Genomic DNA, 18,938 nt, shown 5'->3' on the forward strand with positions numbered 1-18,938 from the left:
CATTTAAATTATACTTATCATAATTTGTTTACAAATAAAACTTATGTGATATACTAATGAGTTAAGACATCGAGATCCAGCTACGGACGGATTACATAATACAAAAGTTAGTATATACAATATTGACTAATTCCAATATACAAAATATATATTTTTGTTAGTAAATTAATGTTGTATAAATTAAGTGGTCCCTAACAAGGTACTATATAATTCATACGATAAACTCTCATAGTTAGCTCATTAGCTGCCATGCTAGAAATATCTTAGCACCGCATCTTCGTAGTGTTCCAGAATTCAAAGAACATTACATTTATACAACAGGGCTAAATACTCGCGGATGCCAATAGAAAAAGACAATATAAAAATATACTTGACTGTTTCGCTTCGAGAACGATAACTTAATTTTTAATTATTAGTGATTGGAAGCCTAAATTCGCTCCTGTAATTTTCAGGATTTGTAAGTCAATACATACAGGTAATTAACTATAGCTTAGTCTCAGGTTTGTTGGGTTGTTTCCTGGCCTGCACCCGGCGCGGGCGGCGGTCGGCGCAGGCGTAGAGCGCGTCGTCCCGGGGCACCATGTCGGGTCGGTAGTACGTCTCATAAGTGGGGCTCTGTAATTGTGACGCGGCCGAACAGTTTGAACGGTGGTCGCTGTCGTTGTCTGCACTGTCCACGTCGCCTAGGACAAAGATGATTATGAAGGTATCTGATGATTGTCATAGAACCAAAAATTACAGATTTGAACGTTTTGTGTAGGCCTATGTTAGTGTCGTTGTGATATGTTCTAAAGGCGACTGTTGCAGACAGCCGATAATTTAGTTTAAGGGACCACAAAAAAATTTAAGGTATTATAGAGTATTTGTTCTGAGCCTGGATGTCAATTTATCTACATAAGTATGTATTTAGAAGTAAATAAGTATGTTTATCAGTTATTTGATTACCATAGTACAAGCTCTGCTTAGTTTGGAATCAAATAACTGTGTGTGAGTTGTCCAATGATATTTATTTATTTAGATAAGTAGTAATATTTGTAGACGTTTGTTGACTTACCGTCGCTACTGTTATTGCTCGGCACGTGTGCGTCTCTCAGCCGCGGTCTTCTGCGCCAGTACCTGAACTCGCGTGGTAATGTGTACGACCGGGGAAGTGATATCTGCAATACACACCACACATAATTATGATTAGTCTGACAAAAAGCTACGAATTAGTTGGTTTCGTCATTTGTCGTCGTTGGTTGGGCAACACATAGTTCATAGGCTATGTCGGATAAAGAATGTGAACTGACCTGGCTATCGATATCACTGGGCGGTCGTGGTGTTTCCCGCGCGGGGCCGTCGGGACTGGACTCCTCGCCGCTGCTGCCGCCACCTTCCTCTTTCTTCCTGTTTCTGACACAATTGTTTATATTATAAACAGAATAATTTCAACTTATTAAAGTTTGGATCTTTCGTGATATTGAATATTTAGTGTTAAGAAAATATTCTGCTAAAAATTACTTACGTATACGGTGCGCCCCAATGACAGCAAACTTGTCTATTACACCCTTCGAGATAATGTGGTGCGAGCAGAATCTCAGGTGTCCTACACCTCTGCATCTTTCTCATCTGTTCCATCTTCTTGCCGGCGAGGCCCGGGTACTGGAACCTCTCGCAGTTCTGATTGTACTGCCCGCAACCGTCGTAGTTGTTCCTTATATTGTCTATACTTTGGACGTTTAGAGCGTTGTGTAGCGAAGATACATAGTCGTCCTTATTCTCATACTTTGAGTACTGATTCCCTTCACAATAACCTGAATACTCTCCCATCTGTCTATGATCCTCGGAATACATAGAATTCTGCGCTATCCTCGGCTTATCTAACCCAGTCTCGTAGTTATTACTAACATCTGGCAAGTAATTTCTCGGACTGTTGTTCAGTACATTCCTCGGACTACCGCATCCATTCGCGTCGTAGCTTCTGTTCTCATTCAAAGCTAAGTAATTCGGTGAACGCAATGGCGTCCTGGTGACGTCACTCCGCATATTCGCGGGGTTCTCGTAGTACGTTCGTGAGTTGTCGTACCTGTTCGGCAATCTTCGCATTTTGAGGGGGTCGTTGATATCGGCGGCGGGGTTCTCGTTGTTTTGGAAGTTTATATTGAAGTCTGGTTTGATTTCCGTGTACGTGGGGTATATGTTACATACGGGGTAGTTTTGGTAGGAATGTGTCATTTCTATGCTGGGCCAGGCGGGGGGCTCGGCGTGTGTTTTAGCTCTAGGTATAGGCTGTCGTTGTAAACTGCTGTATATTTCTTCGGCAGCGACGGGTGTTGTTTTGGCGAGTTTGCCTTGTTTAATTTCCTCCTCGATGACGCGTAGTTCTGCGAGTTGTTTTTGTTTCTTCTCTTGTAGTTTCTGTTGAATGTTGACGCGGGATCCTACGCTTGAACCTTCGTTCTCTGAAGACCCACCCTGGAAGACATTTGTCATCTTAATTATTATATTTTTGAAGGTACATTAAAATAATTTCTAGCACTATATGTATAGGTATTCTTACGTGGTGGTTATGTGCAGCGGGTAGTGGTCGTCGCCAGAAGGCGGCTTGAGGAGCAGGCGGCGCGGCGGGAGGTGGAACAAACGAAGTCGGCTTTTTCTTCTTGCGTCCGTTTGCAGCACTGTGGTTATAAGAGAAATTATTACTTGTGTAGTTATTCACTCTTAGTTATTGTGGAATTACTTTTATTGTCTTAATAATAAACGTCGTTTAAGCTCTAATAAGTCGTTTTTCACTCATACCGTTTCAAAAAAGATTGAAAGTGATAAAACACTGTTTAACTAATCAAAGCTTACTAATTTTTAGACAGTTAAAATTTACCTGTTACTAACTGGGTTTGAGAACCGGCAGTTAAAAACACCCGGTATTGTCGCGTTGTCTCCTGGACTTGATGGTTTACCTATAACACAATAAACTTGCTGTTATAATCGTTTCAATAAGTATAATATATTGAAATATGTGTGTTTATAGATCTTACCGTCTTTGTTTTGTGAGGATGTGTTAGTGCTGTTGGTTCCTTGCTGATGTTCTCCCAGCATGTAGCCCAGTCTTCTCACGTGGAAATATCTGTTATTTATAAGAAAATTTTAAATAACTAGTTTCTTTCCACTTTCCATCAAAAATAGATTAAATTATAGTAGGCATGTAATACTCAGGCCATTGCGAACTTGCGAAATACGTCACAGTCAAAAGTATTATAAGAATGTGACAGCACTAGGCCAGTTCTACACGACATACAAGTGCGAGCGAGAGGTCTGATCAATGACAATATGAACAGTGACATATCACACATAGTTCACATGTATAGTGGTGTGTAGTGTGGTACCTGTAGTAGATGAACATGAAGGCGATGCCGGCGAGGAAGCTGGCGGCGGCGGCGGCGGCCGTGGCGGCGGGGCGCGCGGCGCGGCCCGACCACCACCACGCCACCACCAGCAGCCAGTTCTCCACGCACATCACGCAGTAGAACGTCACCTGCACACAACATCAGTATTATTTACTAAAACACGATAAGACTTAAGTGCGGCCAAACTTTTAAAATTTATTTTAAAATTCTCAGTCAATTTTAAAATGTTTAGAAAGTAAATTTTGAATGTATAGATAACTTTTTTATTGGATATTATAACGATCAAAAGGTTAACGGCATAATCAGACGCCTTGTTTTAGACCCAGAAAAAGTTTATTTCGTAGTTGTTGAAAAAAAAATTAAATATGCTCTTTTTGCATGGACTTACATAAGTTACTCCATGCAAAAAAAAGCCTTTTTAACATTTTTAAATGACAGACAACATGCGTTACACATGAATTAAGGAAAGACAGTTTATAAGAATCGTAATAAGTGGCGATCTTTGATCCCTGCTTACTCTTATTAGAAAAAGGCGAGATTTTATGTATGTATATGTGTTACCATTTTCTGCCGATGGTTGAGCTCCTGCAGGTTGACGTACGCGAACACATAGACGAAGGCGATGAGCGCGGAGAGGTACGCCTTGCGCGGCCGACTGATGCGCTCGCCGTGGAACACGTTCTTCGGAGAGATCAGCCACAGGAACATCGACAACCAGTGCAGACCTGACCACAAACAATTATTATTATTATCAAGTATGATCACATATTGTAGCATAAGATATTTCATAGTATTTAAATCAGAAATAGTAGAACTTAGATACTAATTGGGGCAGAGTTCGGATTATTGAAATGTGGGTTTTGGGGACCAAAATCAAACAACACCTTTTTAAGTTTTTACATTAAAAAAGTACAGTATAGTGTATAGTAATATAAAGTTCTTTTTATGTATTTATTGTTCTTGTGAACGTTATTTTCATGTTTACTTTAAATAAATTTAAAATTTATGATAGAAAGTCCATAGTAGGTACTCACCTATAACTAAAAATACCCAGTACTCGTAGACTAGTGCGTACACGGTGAGTGCACAGATCCGAGCTGATATCGTGCCCAGCCGCCATAAGAACTGTACAACAAAACAATACTAATTAGTGTTAATACAGGGGCGCCCATAGCCAGTTCTGCTCACCGGTCGGTAAACGATCTGTGGGTTAAGCAACTGTTGGCGCGGTCGTTCCATAAATGGGTGACCGCATAGTGGTATTTGAGGTGGGCGTCTCCGTGCTTCGGAGGGCACGTAAAAGTCGGTCCCGGCTGTTATATACTAAGGTAACAGTCGTTAAGCTTCAGTCGTAAAGCAACTTTGACACTAGGTTGACCACTAACCATACGATAAGAAAATAAGTATTAATACAACGCTTACGCATAGGTTTCTGAAATACATACACGTTTTGCCATTAACAATGTTAGTGCCGTGTAATGGGAGGAGAGTCTATTCAAGTCTATTGCTACATAACTGGCGCGTTACCAAAACTTCGGGCTGCTGCTTGAGAAGCCCAATACATCTTAACACACGGAAATCGAACCCGGAACCAGAAAGTCGGTGATCAAAAAACGCCTATAATCGCCCAGACTATAATAGGCAGTCGAATAACAATAGTTACTTATATCATTTTTAACATACTACACTAGTAAAAACGAGTAATCTTGGTCTGTTTGTAGGTAGTAAAGTAGGTAGCTGTAACTTGCGCCGAAACGTCAAGCGAGACGTAAAAATATCCCCATTAATTAACTCTCTGAAGTTGCATGCCTAAAATTTGTTTAATACACTTGTAAAGGCCGTAGAGGGCATGCAAAGTCCCCAACCCGCACAGCGTGGTGGACTCAAGGCCTAACCCCTCCTCCTCGTTTGGGAGGAGACCCTTGCTCTGCAGTGGGACAGTAATAAAAAAGTTTATCATTGACTATCATAAGTGACAGCACTTGACCTAAATGAATAAACGATTTGATTTTGTAAAAAACTACTGTAATAAAAGTTATGATGTGTTAAACAAACCTGAAAGATGACTCCTAGCCACGTGAGCACAAGTCGGTGTACGTTCTGCAGGCGCACGTTCTTGCTGAAGCTGGCCAGCGCCCAGCACACGGAGAACAGCGACAACGACGCCGATATCACGTTCAACTCCTCGAACGCTTTGTTTGCTAAGACAATGTTATATCACATATTAGCACGTGTACATAATATAATGCGTGTATCGTTATTATCCATGCTTAATATTAGAAATGCGAAAGTAACTCTGTCTGTCTGTTACTCAATCACGCCTAAACTACTGAATCAATTTGCATGAAATTTGGTATGGAGATAGTAGAAAATATAACGATGTTTCCAAAAACGTACGCGTCTCCAGAAAGAAAATCCTTTCCTTACTTTTTGGATAATAAGGGAGCGAGCGGCGGGCTTATTCCCATATAGGTACTAGGCACATGACCAAACTTAGGTCAACTTTTAAACAATATTCGAATATAAATTAGTAAAGCCCTTAGCTCTGCCCGACCCGGGAGTTGAACCCGTGACCAGCTGCCGTATGATTCAAGTGATGTGAGAGATACATCACTACTACACACAACAGTGACAGTTAAGTTAGGGCGCGTTCCCACTATGTCGTGACGACAGATAATCGTGTTTGTAGTTTTAAGTGTCGTGGCTTATATGTTTAAATGGGGGCGTTCACATATAGACTTACTTACTGTTGTCTACGACATTTTTTGCAGTGACGACAGATTATCGTGACAGTGGGGACGTCTAGATACGACAGTCTCCTAACGATAACAAAATTTGACGACAAACAATCGTTATAATGGGAACAGCTAAAGACGACAGTCTTCCAACGATTAATTAATCATTATTACATAGTGGGAACGCGCCCTCACGGTTATCTCGTGTCATAGAAATATGTCATAAACATTTACCAGAAGGTTCATCAATATTAGGTTCAGGGATGACGCCGAGTTCGTTGACCTGTTCCCGGCTGGCGTCCTTCAGCAGTATGTGTAGTTGCAGCAACAACATCGGCGCCGCCTCGCAGAACGCGTGCACTAACCGAAGCATACCTGGGGAGTGGGGAGGTGCGAGCTGGTTAGTCTTTGCTCATAGCAGAAACACCTAGGATTTGCTTCAAAAAGAAAATGCTAGTGAAATAATACGGGAGTCGCGTTTTTCTAAATAAAAAAAGTCAACTTGCAACGTTGCTTTTATGTCATAGAACTTTTACCAACATACAAACAACGGACACAAAGTATTATCAATCAGAAACATCAATTTGCGGAACGCACACATATTAATAAAACCAAACTCTTTCTTTTATTAATGGCGGCTGAGATCCATGGTACTTAGTTTAATTATTTTCTATCTAAACATTATCTTAATTTCTAGACGATCGCTACCTACTCGTCGTTATTTGTCACTCCCGTTAAAATCGAATAGATTGAAAGTTGAGATTTTTAGTAGGTAAGTAGTTATTTTTGTACGTTAATAATATATTTGAGGCGCCCGTAGCCAGTTGCGCTCACCGGTCGGTAAACTATCTGTGGGTTAAGCAAACCTTGGCGCGGTCATTCCATAGATGGGTGACCACATAGTGGTATTACAACAGGGCGTCTCCGTGCTTTGGAGGGCACGTATAAAGTCGGTCCCGGTTGTTGTCAATTAAGATAACAGTCGTTAAGCCACGTCAAAGGCCTTCGGGCAGCTTGAACAACTTTGACACTAGGTTGACCACTAACCATATGACAAGAAGAAGAATATAGTACTTACATAGGTCTCTAACTTGGTGTTTCACCCGTCTCAACTCCACGGGCACCAGCAGCCTGGCGTATCGCCACAGTACGCCGAGCTGAAGACAGTGCAGCAGTATGGGCAGCCATGGCGGACGACCTTTACGGCCCTCGCCCGCCCACCACACGTGCAGGTACCAACGGAGAGACAGCACCTGAATAAATATCGTCAGTTATATTAAGAACGAAAGTTTCTAAAAAAGGTACCAAAATCGCGGTTTAGTTTTAGAGGTTTATACTTAGAGAAGTCTATAAATTTTGTGGTACGTCCTGTAGAGGGCGACAGATTGGCTGCGGATTGTTAAACTAATGGACGACCAGAGTTCACAAGTCAGCTACACATAAAATATTTTTTTTAATAAGATCTAGTAATTTTTTTTATAAGACTTACTTGAGATATTAGCAGCGACGTGATAACAATGGATATAGCGGCTGCGAATGTGCCCTTATATCCTCGTTCTAGCAGTGCGTACCCCATCACGACGTCGAACACCACGTCGCAGAAGTAGCCCGCCAGCGAGATCACGTTGAACAGCACATCGCACAGCGGCAGGAACTCCGCCATTTCCAAACATTTCTTTTATTTACAGGGTTTTCGACAAATGTTTTCTTTATTTTTCCTCATTTGCTGTAAAAAAAATAATAAAGGAAAGATTAAAATATTGTCGTTATAATTTTTGAGCATAAAGGAACGCACTCGAATTACGATCCATTTAACGCAGCTATTTCGATTACGTATACCACATTATCGTTAAGTTACGTAAGATTAAATTGCATTAATGATATGTTTAAACGAATTAAAAACTAATTACTGATTATGATGAGTGTGGCGTAAATAGTGGTCCAACGTTAAGGGATTGACACAACGGGTAGTTAACAAGAACATACTACAATTTAATATGATATACAAAGTGACGCTTACGCTCTTGGAACGAAACGTCATTGTTTGTTGACGTTTCATTGTCGATTTTTAATCTCGAATAGTTTGTAATTTTTAAGTTTCTAGCATTTTCTTTAGTTAAATTAGTGAAATAATGTCTAATTATACTGATTTAGTCAATAAATATGGTAAGGAGGCATCTAGGTCAGCGTGTAAAAAGTGTGGTTATGCTGGACATCTTACTTTTCAATGTAGAAACTTTATAAAGGTAACTAAAAGATGAACTATCACCATTAAGGGCTTTTATAGCTATTATTACATATATTGACTAGTCCTCAAGTTTTTGCTGCTCAGTAGTATTTTTACCAATTATTTTCCATTTATAGAGTAAATAAAGTCTGAGTATAATCCATACTCCATGTTATTTTTCGCAGCTCTTGGTCATATCTTGAGTTTAATTGTTAATGTGTATTAGAGGTCAATATAGTTGTTGAACTTGCTTTATCAATTAAAGTACAAAAACAGTGTGGGCTTGTGTGGAATGTTATAGCTCTGTAGCATATTAATGAATAATTAACACAATGAATGAACTCTTATGTTTAACTGATATAAATATCTATTTAATTATTACACTTGGTCTAGCCAATTTCAAAACATATACATATATTTATTTATTATGGTACAATAGACAAAACCTTATACAACTAAGGCATAAAATAATTTAACTTAATTGTATAAGGTTTTGTTTAGATTTTTAATCTTGAATAGATTCCTAAGCATGTGTAAACTCTGATTGATTTTTGAGAATTCATTTGTAATATATAATAATAAGGGAGAAATGTTAATCACAGTATGCATTATTTAAATAAGAAATAAGTTACAAAAATGAGCTGTTAATAATTGTATGTTTTAGGTGGATCCAAACAAGGAAATAGTGTTAGATGTGAGTAGTACAAGCAGTGAGAGTGAGGAGGAGTTTGCCACTCCGTTGCAGAGGCTCAGGGAAGCAGAACTGAGGCAGAAGCTGCAGGAGAAACTCAACAAGGCTAAGGACAAGAAGAAGAGCAAGAAGAGAAAAAGATCTAGGTATGTATTGTATAAGCACAATAGATAATACTGTATTTATTTGGTCACAGTTGCTAATTTCAGTATTTACTTTGGTAGCTGTCCGGAGTAATGAGAGTTAAGAAACTAATTTTACTCTGGTAGATGTTGTCTGGAGTGATGAGAGTGACTAATATAATAAGATACTGATAACTTATTTATACTTAGGGCATTACAGTTATTTAGTTTCTAAAAATATGTATGGTGTCATGTAAATATTTTTTTTTGCATACCAGCTCCACAGATACTGTTTATTAAAGGATGACCTTATCTTATGCTGCCCTATGCCCATATTGGGCCACTGCAGAGTAAAGGCCTCCCTTCCTTCTTTTCAGTCTACAGCTATTTGATGCCAATCTTTAATAAGAGTTCAACTCATCTCTCTAACTCTTTCTGTGCCTTCCGTGTTGTTGCCATTTGTCAACTGGGTCCCATTGAGTAGTTGTTTTTGCTCAGTGGTCATTCAACATGCAGCAGGTGTGACCAGCCACGTATTAATTTTATAAAGAAGTATAAAGAAATATATTATTCACAGATCATCAAGCACATCATCGACAAGTAGTTCCTCATCATCATCATCGTCAACATCAACAAGTAGCGACTCGGACAACGACAGAAAAAAGAAATATAAGAAAAGATCTAAAAAGTCTAGGAAATCTTACAAAGATAGAAAAAGGAATAGAAAATGAATAGTTTTAATTATGTTATTATAATATCTACTTAGTAAGAATTAAGTTTAATCTTTAGTTAATAAAATGTACAAGAGAATCAGTTTAATTAATACCTACTTACATACAAATACCTTGCATTGTATTGTGTACATGCTCATTAAAAACCAATGTTTCAGTGTTAGAGCATAGACATACCTTTATTGTGAAATAGGATAGTATTACAATTTTGACACTTGAAACTTGAAACGAAATGCATGCTGCTTAGTAATAATTGCATTTGAGGCATTCACATATACAGTCTTATTGAGATTTTTATTCATCCTTCAATTCAGAGTTTAATAGTATATTAGTATCCTTTTATTCAAATAAATATCTAGTATTTTGCCGTTAATCTACTCACAGTGTTAAATGCCATATTCATTGTGTTATCTATCCACTGTTTACTACGTAATAAAAAGAATTTTCTATCATTTTATTGCTACTTCACTGTATATACTCATTCACAGCGATTCCTACCAAAATTTGTTGATAGATCATTTTAATGTAATAATCTAAGATAACATAGAAATATAGAATTTATCAGTAACCTTTTACAGAACATTGTAATTAACCATTACTCAATTTTAAAATTATTAACTTTTTGCACCAATTTTTGTAAATGTACTTGAGGTTGATGTTTTACCACCAATAGGATAGTTTTAATGTTATTCTGTTTTTATTACAGTTCAATACTGAAATGTTATTTAAATATAAGTATTAGGTAATTCAATATTCTTTTTCTTTGTCTCAATAAGAAATACTTGCGATACTTAAATTTTTGAGGGGGCTTAAAATATCCATATTTATGCAAAAAGAACCACACAGCAAATACATATTTCAGCTCAATCAGTTGCAGTTGGTTCTGTTCTGCTTTTTGTACACCCTATTTCTGAGGTGAAAAACGTGTGGTTCCATTTTGCCTAAATATAGACAAATTAAGTGGTCTAGTGAGTAATGTAAGTGATTTTTGAAACTTGAATGTTAGTTAGCTGAGTTAGCTGTTTATACAACTATGATGATCCACATTGTAGTAATAAATGTCTTATAGAAATAAGGATTCACAACTATGATTTTAAATTATCACAAATTGAACACATAATTCTACTGCATACAGGTTTATTCTACAGATATTTATAAGTGACAGGTGTATACCTAATACACCTATAGAAATACCTAAATACTAACCAAGTAACCAGACATTGAAATCTGAGGTAAAATAAGGTACCTTAAACAGTATATTATTATTCCTCTAAATTATTGCAGATTTTTTTTCCTTCTTGTATTCCTACTTGTCACCCTGGGGGACAGTGTTAGAGGAGACAACTGGGAATATACCATTATACCTTTAAATATTCATTGGATATAACACCTATTTACAGTAGAATTCATTCTCATAATGTTTAAAATAGATAGACGAATAGAAGTTTTGTTTTAGCAATTGTTATGATGGAATTTGATTATTGCATGTAATTCCTATTTAACTTCCATAAAGCAATAAAAATTATAAATTAAGGCTGACTATAATGAGTAAGTAATATTAACACATCTATTATTATGACCATAGATACAAATTTAAGCTGCCATCATGTATTTTTGAATAAAGGAATTATTTTACAGGTAATTTGGACATTTTATTTATGAATCAATATTTTAATAATCTATGAAATCTATATAGCTTGTCAGTTCGTTGATGCTCTAGATTGCTTTTTAAATGCTCACTTTTTCAACGATACATACAACAACTTTTATGATATGATTCTATAAAATCTGCCAAACCATGTTATCAGATGATAGAAAAAGGATTTTTGAAACCCCTTTCATTAAACATAATATTGCACAAAAAAGCTATCATGTCTGTAGATCAGTTATTATTGAGTTTAAAATAAATAGCGTGACCACTCAATGCACTGAATAATTGTTAAATTGGAACATATAAACTCAATTGGCATGCATTCCTCACATAGTACATGGTATGTGTATGTGTTACGAATAATAATTTGTGAAGCTGCAGAGCTTTGGAAATTGTGGTACTGTTTTGAACAGTATGCTTATATGAATTGGCATTTGGAAAGTAACAAAAAATGCAACTAATTGGTCTATGTTCTTTATTTTTTTCTTTTTGCTTCAATGCAATCATTGCTTGAATTTTTTTTATCCATGTGTTTTCTGATTTAACTATCGAAGTAATTACTTTAAGGAGTAAAAGAGTAGGTTTTGTGTTTATAGCAGGAAGTTCCACCGTTTCCCATTTTGTTATAACTTTTTTTACAGTGCATGCAGGAAAAATTAAAAACATACCTACACATACCATAGGTAATACAATTCTATATTTAAAGTTATAGAATAAGAAAATCTCATTAGAAGAAACGAAAAAAAAAAATTGATCCTTGTGACCAGTGGCAAGCTCAGTGCTGTATGGAAAGGATGTTTGTTAGTATTTCTTAATCTTAATAAATTAGTTTTTGCCTAATTGCAATATTTACTAGTTTACTCAATACAGTAAGTTCAATTTGGTTTTGTTGCTGCTGGAAGTTGGAGCATAGTAATGTTGCACTGAAAGGCATGTCTGGCACTAACTTGAAAACAAATCTACTAACTATGTAGTTCAAAATAAGGTTCTATAAATAATACAGGAATTGCTGCAATAATAAAATGATTGCAATTATTGTTTGTTATCTGTTGGTAAGCATAGCTTGCAGGACAAGAGTTTTTAGATGCTATGGTTACTTTTTTATTTTAAAGTTCTGCAAGTTCTATGTACCTATCCTGTCTTCTAACAAAGTTGATTATTTTTGCTTAAGTTACTATTGCAATAAGTTTGGCTTTGTTATTTATGGTTATAACAGGTGCTTATAAATTGAGGCAACATTGTTCAGTCAAAGAAATGTATAAAAACGTGTAATTTGTAACTTGTTACAAAGTTATTACGCGCGCTAGAAAGTGGGCTAATTTACTTTCGCCGGATTGTAATGTCAAATATGATATTGTTACACGTGTCTATTACAAGTATTTACAAAGTATTATAGTAAATAATTGATAAATAGTGTTTATTCTACAAGTAAATAACATCACATACCTTATCCTAAAGATTTTGTCGATGTTTAAAAACTTGGAACCAGGATACTGAGTTGTTACATTTAAAAGACACATATGCAATTCACACACATTGTATTATAATATGTTGTTATTTTGTTACATATTCCCACGGCTATCACTATTCACATCACATAAAAAGCTTAGAATATTTTGGTTAAGTTATTCTAAGTTCCAATCAAGTTCACACTTTACGTCAAAAGTTCATTGATACTGGCGACATCTAGCGTATGGCACGCGAAATGCGACAAAGCTCGATCGATCATAGTGGGTGCGTTCACTGCCTACGAATGCGCGGAATGCATCCAGTTTACAAGAGCTGCATTCTTCGATCCTGACACATGTGCGTCAGAGTCCTTGATAAGTTGGATGTAGTTTTTTCTTGTAAGGAAATGTCTTATAACTAAATCTTGATCGGTCATATGTCGCGTAGGACGAACACTTGCTTGTTGCACGGCAGAAAGGCTGTGAAATGACCGTTAATTTAAAATAAACTATTTGGTATTCGTGTTTATCGTGTGAACGGTCACCTACCTAGAACAATGAGCAGAACATCCGCCAATTAGTCGTAAGAAGGCTGGTAATGCGAATTCCAGTGAGGCCTCGTCCATAGCAAGTGTTTTTATTAATTGTATCGGGTCAGTCTCCATGTCTGTCATGTTGCATGTTGTTTCCTGGAATGAAAATGGTAAAGGATCTTGTTGCTGATCATAAAGGAAGAATGTCTACTTATATTGAAAGAAACAGAACTAAAATCTGCGTTCACCTACATTTGCAGCGTGGGATTGAACCACTGAACGCGGCACAATGGTTAGCCAGACAATAGTTAATAGCAGCTCTATTGTTTACAACATTATAGACATTATTTTAGCACAAACGTGTGTATACAACGTAAATGTAGAGCAAAATTAGAATAGCGGCGGAGGTCAATCGTACTTAATTAATTAATTGTTATTTACGAAAAATTCGATATGTTTTAGATAGCTCTTTTTATTTCATGTTCACTGAGCATTTAGTTACCTCTATCAAGTCAGAAACAGCTTGTTTTTGAAGCTCCATCGTCTGGACCAGGCCTTTGACAATGATTATGCATTTTCTACTGATCATCTTTATACAATTCCTGTACGGTAACCTGCTTTGAGCAACACAATGCTTTACATATTCGTGCGCAGCTCTTGCCGCCTGGAAATAGAGTAGAAGATAGTTACCACAAAATAATGGTTACCACTTTTGATGAATATTCATTTACCTAGTTGCCTTCATTAGCCTATAACATACCTACCTCATTATTATGAACTTAAGTCCCCTGAGTTGCGATCCGTCTATCTCTCGGTTTGTGATTGTCTCAAAAAGTACTGAATGTATTTTATTGCGGTTTGTACCGACAAAATAAAATGGTTTTAGCGTTAGGTAAATTAAATGAACTAGCTTTTAATAGATAACGCACCTCTGAAAAATCTGTAAAAATCATTGATCATCGTCATCATTATTCTTAATTCTTTTTATTTCCTCTAAATTAGTTGACGATGGAAAAATCAATTCATAATTTGCAAACTAGTCTACGATTTCTTGTAAATAGAAAGTTTAAAAAGAAGTTCATCACCTTATGAATATCTTTAAGTAGCATCAGTGTTTTCTCGTGATAAGTGTTAAACATTTTCAACAAAGTTCTTTTAGTGAACAACACGAGGTCGCGTTGTGTTGGCACCTCGTAGGCACCCAAACTTATAGGCTTCTCTGTCTCTTTACATATCTTCGTAAAATTCTTCAGTTTCACTTTTAAAGGCCGCAAATCTATGTAGGTTGGGTTGGTTGTATTCGTTCTGACCGTCTAAAATAAAAAATAACTATGTGTATGAAAAAGATAGTTTACTTTCGTAGATATCCAGATAAGTATCTACCTCATATATTATGTAGAAGTGGTGCAATAGGGCTTACAATTATTTTGTTAAAGATAGATAAAGATAAACAACAAAATGACCGACTTACTTCATTTAAATTAGTTGCATTTGTATAATTACTAAGATTGGCAACGTCTAGGGAGCTAATTGGTACATAATACGGGTCGAATGGAACAGGAGCTTTGGTATAGTTCCTATATTGATCGAAACCTCTGAATATCTCGAAGTTCACGTAACAGAAACAGCACACAACATTTAATAAGTAAATTGCAAGATCTGTAAACAAAATGGTAAGAACATTATGACATGTTATATGATATGTCTAAGACCGAAGGCCACGGAATTCAGAATTCCCGTAATATATTTAATGGGATTGGAGTCAGGCTAGATCTTTGAGGATAGTAGAAGATTATTAGTTTAACGATCATTCAAACATAGTCTCTTTTTAATGTCGGAATAACCTCTTACTAGTCTTACTTTACTTTAATGATCTAAAACTTAAAGACAATTTAATATTTATGTTATTTTACACAACATTTTTACGGGATATGGTTATTTCGGTAGAGTAAATATAGTGCTTTTACTAAACTAAGTAAGTAGGTAGGTATAGTTAACAGCTGGTAGTTACTTACGTAAATAATTATATTTTGCCATAATATCGAACGAAACAACACAAACGATAGCAAAACCACTTAAATTATTATAAAAATGCTTCACCTCAAACTTTTACAAACAATACTGCTTCATTAGCGTTTATTTAATCGATCTCACAACCATTTTATCAACGGTCCTGCAACTTTACAGTCTGCTTAATAATCCGTTTACTAAGAAACAAAAAGAGAGTCGTACTGTTGCTGTTATAGGCTCATAACATGTTACATGCAATGTGACGCAAGTTTGCATTCTTCACACAATTTTTAGTTTTGAATTCTAATCAAATCTTGACGGTTTAGTAGTGTTAACCCTTATTTTTCGACGGGGAATCTTCCATAAGATACCCGACTCTATAGGGATTAAGGGTTTGGTAATATTTTTTTACCGATTATAACGACTGTCGGCTGCTATCAGCATTTTTCAGAAAAACTCTACTACCGCAGGATGCTATCCAGTGTCTCTCTACGTGCCTTGCCGAAGCACATTCGCAAGAAACCAAGATTTTTGACACCACAGCTGGATAGCCAAATTGTAATATTAAATTGTAAATATTAAAACCTCCAATATTTTTTGACAGTGCCGAGAGGAGCCGTTGTACATGGTTTATTGTATTGTGACATGCAGTTCTCTTTCTCATCAGGCTCAGCAAGATATAAAAAAGACGTGAAATCAATAGTAAGTATGTAAATATTAATTTGGTGTTTCATATATAATATATTTTATATTATTATGTTCTGTGGTACAGTAACACTCATTGTAACTCTCTACAAAGTAGAGTTACATGTTTGAAATCTTTTGTTTGATTTCTCCCTCACGGCGGTATGTGTAGGCGCACTACTTCAAATCAGACGCTATTCTAGTTAGTTTTTTTTCAAAGAAAGATGTTTAATTACGTTCTTGATTATATCAATTATCATTAATCATCGTTGTAGCTGAAAAAAATAAAGTTAGAAAAAAAAAATAGATGATGACAAAGTTAGTACACAGATTTACAAATTTACCCACCCACAACCCCATTTTAATTTTACGTCATTGAATGCGTATTGCAACCTTTCATTGTTATTATAAAATATCACTATCTCAATGTAGTTGCTAGCTCATTAATTTGTAGATAAACAAGACGGAGGACGCTATGCATCGTTAACGTAAAGATATTTTGTTTCAAAGTTTATTATCTAAGTAAATAAAGCCCTGCGATTTTATTACGTTCATTATCATAGGTGAGTTTGGCAGAAACTGACCTACCACTAGATGATATCATCGTATACACATATAGTCCATAATTAGCGTTAAAAATAAATCTAAAATAAAAATAAATCTAGACGCGTGAATATATACCTCTATATATTTTCGTTTGCACATGTTTACAGTGGAGGATTCCGACAAAGCATATCACCAGTATTAGCCGGCTGAAAATAGTCTTATGTCAATACTAGTTAGATTATTTTTTATTCTTGCCTCGTAACTCTTTCTCCTTTAGCTTGATCGGCGTCTTATAAAACTGGCCTCAGGACCTTAATCTATTAAGAAAGCAACATAAAAATCTGGTGTTGTTATAATAGCTATAGAGTTAAACGTCGGGCAAGTGACGTGTTTTGATCGATCGAGTTACATTAGTGGGCAGCAACATTGTTTGTCCAACATGCTGCTACAAACAATCAGCTTATCAACGTATTGCATTTTGTTTAGCCTTGTATTCGCTCTTACACGAGACCTACGACATTTTCATTCTCATTTTACGCAATTACGATTTAAATCAATAGAAATGTGTTATATTTGTGTATTATGATAGCTAAGAAATCGTAATTTCAGATCTGGAACGCCTTTTGATGCATCCTCGGGGGTGTATTTTATACATCTCTGGCTGACTGCTGTCATGTTTTATATGATTCGTATACTTAAGGTACATATTAAATCTTTGTACTGACACTTTGATTAACAACCTAGGATATTTTGAGTCATGACAATTAGGTTCAACTCAGTTAAAGTCTCAAGTCAATCATTAATACAACACGATAATGTATAAAGGCACAACAATTTGCTGGGTAAAACCACTCAAAACGTTTAGTTTTGGTGGGAAACTATAAAAATATCCATAGCCAACGCGCATAGATTCACGATAGAGGATTGAAATCGTTATAATTCAGTTGCTATGACAATTGTTGTCACGTTTGTTATGCCAATACCTATTCCCTGACAATCAAAATCGCGCAGAACGCTACACTCTGATATAAATCGTAATTTTGTTCGTTACAATCTCATTTCTTTATTTAAAAGTTATTTTGCTATATAAAAGTGTCATGGACAAGCCCCTGAGTGCCGAAGACTTTGCGGCTATGGAGGATCAGCTCAAGGGTAGCGTGGAGGAAGACAGGAAGTACTGGAGAGTGAACGATGTTAAATGTGACGCTATCTACACAGCTAGGACCTATGAGGAGTTTGCGTGAGTTTATAAACGGGTTAGAATTACCCCGGACAAAATATGATGAGCACGAACTGCACGTTTGGCACCTCGCCGGAACAGCCGTAGCGCCTCGTGTGGTGGGTTCGAATCCCACCCGGGACATATCTTTGTGTGATGAGCACGGGTATATGTTCTGAGCCTGGATGTCAATTTATCTATATAAGTATATATTTAGAAGTAAGTATATAAGCATGTTTATCGGTTACTTTGTTACCGTAGTACAAGCTCTGCTTAGTTTGGAATCAAATGACCGTCTGTGAGTTTTCCAAAATATGTATTTATTTATAAACACTGGTCTATTTCGTAGAGTCACGGTATCGTTAAGAGGCGAGAATATTTAATTTGGAGACATTTAGAGCTCGTACTGGTGCATTATATAATGTGTCATGTGCATATGTTAATAGTAAAGCAGAATTTTTAAAGACGCTATTGCTTTGTGTGACAGAGATCGCGTGGCAGCCGCTCACCTACGGCCTTTGGTTAAGCAAGACTTTAAGAACAAGAGCAATCGTAGCTGGAACCAGTACGCAAGTAACGAAAAGACTTCTAATGAATAAATGTCTGAACAAAATGATACCTTTTTAGTTTTTTAACTACATACAGACAGAAAAGCCACACCTTTTGCACATAGGGGTAGGCAGAGTGGCGAGTATCTGAATCGAATCGGGAGGGAAGAAACGGCACAATGTCATCACTGTGCAAGCGATCGGGACACTGCTCAGCACACACTAGAGGAATGTCCGGCATGGATAGCTGAGCGTGGCATTTTGGTACAGAAGGTTGGACGAGATTTGTCTCTACCCGCCGTAATAACGGCAATGTTGGCAGACAATGAAGGTTGGCAGGCTGTGGTCTCTTTCTGTGAAACAGTCATGCTCCAGAAAGAGGCCGCCGAGCGGGATAGGGAAAGAGCCGA

General features: G+C 36.6%; 4 protein-coding genes across 6 annotated transcripts; 2 read left to right on the forward strand and 2 right to left on the reverse strand.

The window, feature by feature from the left end:
* Positions 1-20: 20 nt before the first annotated feature.
* LOC142982669 (uncharacterized) lies at positions 21-13,203 on the reverse strand. Of its 2 annotated transcripts, none has more exons than XM_076129294.1 (15): positions 12,987-13,203; positions 7,608-7,844; positions 7,197-7,371; positions 6,353-6,493; positions 5,439-5,584; positions 4,418-4,508; positions 3,945-4,108; positions 3,363-3,511; positions 3,015-3,103; positions 2,858-2,936; positions 2,540-2,657; positions 1,505-2,454; positions 1,290-1,386; positions 1,055-1,157; positions 21-683 (listed from the first exon to the last, which is right to left on the reverse strand). In XM_076129294.1, exons 2-15 carry the CDS (start codon positions 7,779-7,781, stop codon positions 484-486), a joined length of 2,676 nt encoding a protein of 891 aa, XP_075985409.1. In that variant the 5' UTR covers positions 7,782-7,844; positions 12,987-13,203; the 3' UTR covers positions 21-483. The 2 variants fall into 2 exon arrangements, with proteins under 2 accessions (XP_075985409.1, XP_075985408.1); XM_076129293.1 differs by having other exon boundaries at positions 23-683; positions 1,290-1,392.
* Positions 8,139-11,531, forward strand: LOC142982579 (uncharacterized). The gene is made up of 3 exons (XM_076129147.1): positions 8,139-8,364; positions 9,010-9,182; positions 9,736-11,531. The coding sequence occupies exons 1-3, from the start codon at positions 8,251-8,253 to the stop codon at positions 9,887-9,889; spliced, it is 441 nt and encodes a 146-aa protein (XP_075985262.1). The 5' UTR covers positions 8,139-8,250; the 3' UTR covers positions 9,890-11,531.
* Positions 13,204-13,275: 72 nt separating the features above from the next.
* On the reverse strand, positions 13,276-15,677 carry LOC142982671 (uncharacterized). Its single transcript, XM_076129298.1, has 6 exons — positions 15,537-15,677; positions 14,993-15,180; positions 14,607-14,834; positions 14,024-14,185; positions 13,538-13,677; positions 13,276-13,468 (listed from the first exon to the last, which is right to left on the reverse strand). Exons 1-6 carry the CDS (start codon positions 15,556-15,558, stop codon positions 13,288-13,290), a joined length of 921 nt encoding a protein of 306 aa, XP_075985413.1. The 5' UTR covers positions 15,559-15,677; the 3' UTR covers positions 13,276-13,287.
* A 162-nt stretch (positions 15,678-15,839) lies between these two features.
* On the forward strand, positions 15,840-18,593 carry LOC142982673 (dynein axonemal assembly factor 19). 2 transcript variants are annotated; one of them, XM_076129301.1, is made up of 5 exons: positions 15,840-15,928; positions 16,136-16,233; positions 17,371-17,461; positions 17,855-18,001; positions 18,468-18,593. In XM_076129301.1, the coding sequence occupies exons 4-5, from the start codon at positions 17,859-17,861 to the stop codon at positions 18,577-18,579; spliced, it is 255 nt and encodes an 84-aa protein (XP_075985416.1). In that variant the 5' UTR covers positions 15,840-15,928; positions 16,136-16,233; positions 17,371-17,461; positions 17,855-17,858; the 3' UTR covers positions 18,580-18,593. The 2 variants fall into 2 exon arrangements, with proteins under 2 accessions (XP_075985416.1, XP_075985415.1); XM_076129300.1 differs by lacking the exon at positions 15,840-15,928 and having other exon boundaries at positions 16,095-16,233.
* Positions 18,594-18,938: the final 345 nt, after the last annotated feature.

The sequence above is a fragment of the Anticarsia gemmatalis genome, chromosome 22 (assembly GCF_050436995.1).
Source record: "Anticarsia gemmatalis isolate Benzon Research Colony breed Stoneville strain chromosome 22, ilAntGemm2 primary, whole genome shotgun sequence".
Taxonomy (NCBI): Eukaryota; Metazoa; Arthropoda; class Insecta; order Lepidoptera; family Erebidae; genus Anticarsia; species Anticarsia gemmatalis.

Excerpts from the sequence above, each read along its gene's own strand:
- LOC142982669 (XM_076129293.1), bottom strand. The coding sequence starts at position 7,781 with ATGGCGGAGTTCCTGCCGCTGTGCGATGTGCTGTTCAACGTGATCTCG. Across the intron at positions 4,509-5,438 it reads GGCTAGGAGTCATCTTTCAG|TTCTTATGGCGGCTGGGCAC; the intron begins GTTTGTTTAACA and ends TTTGTTGTACAG. Across the intron at positions 3,104-3,362 it reads TTCATGTTCATCTACTACAG|ATATTTCCACGTGAGAAGAC; the intron begins GTACCACACTAC and ends TATAAATAACAG.
- LOC142982579 (XM_076129147.1), top strand. The coding sequence starts at position 8,251 with ATGTCTAATTATACTGATTTAGTCAATAAATATGGTAAGGAGGCATCT. Across the intron at positions 8,365-9,009 it reads AATGTAGAAACTTTATAAAG|GTGGATCCAAACAAGGAAAT; the intron begins GTAACTAAAAGA and ends TGTATGTTTTAG. Across the intron at positions 9,183-9,735 it reads AAGAAGAGAAAAAGATCTAG|ATCATCAAGCACATCATCGA; the intron begins GTATGTATTGTA and ends TATTATTCACAG.
- LOC142982671 (XM_076129298.1), bottom strand. The coding sequence starts at position 15,558 with ATGGCAAAATATAATTATTTAC. Across the intron at positions 15,181-15,536 it reads GGCAAAATATAATTATTTAC|ATCTTGCAATTTACTTATTA; the intron begins GTAAGTAACTAC and ends TTTTGTTTACAG. Across the intron at positions 14,186-14,606 it reads TACTTAAAGATATTCATAAG|GCGGCAAGAGCTGCGCACGA; the intron begins GTGATGAACTTC and ends CTCTATTTCCAG.
- LOC142982673 (XM_076129301.1), top strand. The coding sequence starts at position 17,859 with ATGGACAAGCCCCTGAGTGCCGAAGACTTTGCGGCTATGGAGGATCAG. Across the intron at positions 18,002-18,467 it reads AGGACCTATGAGGAGTTTGC|AGATCGCGTGGCAGCCGCTC; the intron begins GTGAGTTTATAA and ends TTTGTGTGACAG.